Here is a 3666-nt window from a genome sequence, read left to right as displayed (position 1 = left end):
CTTTCTCGATATATCACCCATGGCTTCCATTTGGCGAATTACATGTTACACGCTAAATGGAAGCCATATTTTGCTAAATTTGCCGAAACCCTATCAATGTTGAATCAAATCTAAGTTGCAGTTAAAAACTGTAATATGACGATTAATAGACTAATAGCTCATCATACTACAGCTTAGCTTATTTAGTTTTTTTGGAATTTGAATCATAGTCTGAACAGGATATGAAGAGTAAATACATGAATTCAATCATTGCTTTATCTTTAATTGACAGCAGAATTTTGTTTAAACTTTGGCAGGAATAGGGTTACAAATCATGGATTCTATAGTTTCAAACACACTATGCGTATCTTGATCGGCATTCACAATCTGCAGTCGATTATCACTCATCTGGAAAAAGTCCACCAAGTCCTCTTTGTTCGCGTGGAATTCGTTCAGCTCCAACTGAACTTCGGCCTCCTCGTCTCTCGGGTGGATTCGAAGTCGTTCTTTCACTTCGACTGTGGGTGCTGGTTTGTACAAGGTGTGATAGGATTCCCCAGTAAGGGGGTCGATAGATCTTTGACATACACGTTCTATGATGCTGTCTGTAGGAATATCCATCATAAGAACCCGGTTCGCTTTGTAACCCAGTCGCTCCATCCTCTCAGCTTGAGATCCGTTCTTCGGGAATCCGTTCAGAACCCAACCATTGGCAACGCAGTCAAGTTGGCCCAAGCGCTCATCCAACAGTTTGAACAACAAATTGTCAGGAATTTCTTTGTTATTTTCGTAGTAAGGTTTTAAAGTCAAGCCAATGTTGGTCTCACCGGCAACGTGCGTTTTTACCAGATCGTCAATTTTAACATTGACTATGCGGTATTTCTTAGCAATCAAGGCGCTTTGAACAGACTTACCAGCGCCTCTTGGGCCCAGGAGAATTATTCTGGGAGTATGGGGTGCTGCCGAACGTTGCTTTCGCGATATGATGTTGACTACCTGCATCATGACATCAGCTTTGGGCTGGTCGGCGTTCACTTGACTAAAAAACGGCTCGTATGAGGTCTCGAGCGCTCCTGAATTTCGGTGATACTTGATAAGCTGATCCACTAAATAGTCTTCTTTCTCGCAATTCGGAGGCGAAATTAATCGCTTTTCAGTGTCAACGTCCGAAGGGTAATCGAAGGTTATATGATATATGTTCCCTGTTTCAGGGTCAACCCGCTTGCCCTTTGCCCGTTCCATTACGACCTCGTCTGGAATCTGCAGATTGATGTAATGTTTTGCAAGAACTGCAGCTTGTTGCAGCATGTGGGCTTGCACGCCTGTTTCGGGGAATCCGACAAGAACCCAGCCTCTTTTGACGGCATCTGGACTTGTGACTCGGTTTTTGATCAGTTTTATCATCAGATCGTCTGGAATGTTTCTGCCCTGAAAATGAATTAAAAAAAACTTCTGCTAAGGTGTCAAAAAGAGATTTACAATGGCTAGAAGCCTGAATGCACAATTTTAAGTTTTGCTGTTCAGAGTGATTTTTATAAAACTTAGATTCGCTTTAGTTGACCATGTGGAGGTTTTACCCGGTGTCAGGACAAATTACCCAATTCGATTTTACCCAATGTCTTCTTACCCAATTCCATTTTACCCAAAGCCATTTCACCCAATACCATTTTACCAAATGCCATTTTGCCCAATTCCGTTTTACCCATTGCCATTATACCCAATGCCATTATACACAACCTGCCCTTCTACCCAAAGCCATCTTTAACCTATCCTTTTTTTTAAATTATCAGAGAACGACTATTTAGTCCGTACCGACCTCCACGTGTAAATCAGTTCTGGAAAATTATAAATGCAAATCTTATATGTATTACATTTTGCTTTGCTTTCACGCTTGAATTTCGCCATTTTGAAGCGTCGATTTTAGCGGCTCAAAAATCCAATGACGTGCGACTGGAGAGTTAAACTTGTCCAGTACTTACTTACCCTTGCGGTTCGGTACGGTACCTTATAGAACAGACTACCTTATTGGAAGTAGTCCTCTATGCATCCCATTTTTACTTATATGACATGCCGGCTTGTGTATTAATAATGATGACTTGAATTATAAAACATATTGAAGAAATTTTATTTCAACTTGCTTAACGGAAAGACGATCAGGCCATCAAAGTCATTCAGATCCTAAATTATCCTTCAGATACATAAATTTGTCGATATTTCTGCCATACGATGGGCATTTAATTAATTTTTAAAGGTTGCTTAATTCAATTAAGGCAGTGATCAGTTCACTATTTCAAACACCTATTATTTAAAAATGCGTTTGGGTCAAAAATTAATTGATTTATTATTGGTTGTATTTTTGTATTAGTATAAACAACATTGAAACTATTGGTAGAAACAAAATAAAACTTTCTATCAAACTTTTCTAAAAACAGGCAATGAACACATGTTGAGCAGCTTTCTTCCAAATTGGTACATAATTTTAAAGATTCATGTATGGGGTCTTTCCTATTATAGCCCCCCATTAAATTATATCCCCCCATTATGGTATATTTACTATGATTGGGGGGCTATAGGTTATCTGACCACTAAGCTGGGGGGGGGGGGGGGCTATAATGAGAAAGACCCCATATTTATGAACTTCTAATTATGTGCTTTCAACTATTTCAACGCGTGTAAAACAAGATCTGAATAAACGTGTGTAAAATAAGATCATTTTTCCCTCACCTGAGTGACAAGATCCCTTGCTCTGTCTCCATCCCCAGTTGAGTCTTCCTCTGCCAGGTTCTCAGGCAACACCAAAGTGCACCTCAGTTTCTGCGCCAGCTCCTTCCCAATCGAATGGCGACCGGAGCCAAAACGTCCCTGGATTATAATGGAGGGCAGATCCTGAAATAAAAAATATTTTAAATAACATACATCGGTGAGAATTTTGGGTCTTTCCCATTATAGCTCCCCCCAGCTTAGTGGTCAGATAAATTACAGTCCTACCAATCACGGTAATTATACCATAAAGGGGGGCTATAATTTCATGGGGGGGGTATAATGGGAAGGACCCAGAATTTTAATGCAAATAGAAGAAAGTGGCATTAATCGCTCACAAGCCTTTTTTACGAAAGCCTTTTTTACGCAAGTCTTTTGAGTAAAAAAAGGTACCATGACTAATATAATGGGAAGTTGTATACTATCAGACTTCATCGGGCTGAATATCCGGGCTTGTTCTATGCCGAAGCAACTTATCATCGGTCCATTTCTATACAAAACAGTAAGGGTGATTATTTACGAAAAAGTTCCGGAGTGTTGGTATGTTTGTTGGATCCTACCTGAGTGTCCTGGTCTAGCCAGTCAATCATGTGTTGCAGAGGGTCAGAAGGTCTGTTGATGATGACATTCTGCAACATCTGCTTCAGAGTCTCGAAGATCCCTTTCTCCTCTGCATACAGTCCATAGTGCGGAGGAATCCTAAGAGGACGAGCTGTCTGATCAACTGTCATTTCTGAACAAATGTTTGAAAGTTTCAAAAATTAAGGAAAGCAAAATTTTGAAAATTTATTCAACAAAATGATATTGTTTCTGGTTATTTCTCTGTTCAATGTTTGTGCTGCTGAGCTAAATATTGTAGTCTGTGCATTAAATGGCAGAAACGCACGTGCGCTGAATTTATCCGGAGCGTAGACTATACCAAGGTAT

At 39.9% G+C, this 3666-nt stretch overlaps 1 protein-coding gene across 1 annotated transcript; it reads right to left on the bottom strand.

Annotated features, from left to right (window-relative positions):
• Positions 1-222: 222 nt before the first annotated feature.
• Positions 223-3666, bottom strand: LOC142347024 (adenylate kinase 8-like). The gene is made up of 3 exons (XM_075398905.1): positions 3300-3666; positions 2704-2865; positions 223-1407 (listed from the first exon to the last, which is right to left on the bottom strand). Exons 1-3 carry the CDS (start codon positions 3468-3470, stop codon positions 283-285), a joined length of 1458 nt encoding a protein of 485 aa, XP_075255020.1. The 5' UTR covers positions 3471-3666; the 3' UTR covers positions 223-282.

The sequence above is a fragment of the Convolutriloba macropyga genome, chromosome 1 (genome assembly GCF_964194025.1).
Source record: "Convolutriloba macropyga chromosome 1, txConMacr16.3, whole genome shotgun sequence".
NCBI lineage: Eukaryota > Metazoa > Xenacoelomorpha > Acoela > Convolutidae > Convolutriloba > Convolutriloba macropyga.
Note: the sequence above shows the minus strand (reverse complement) of the source record. Positions and strands in the feature narration are given on the sequence as shown.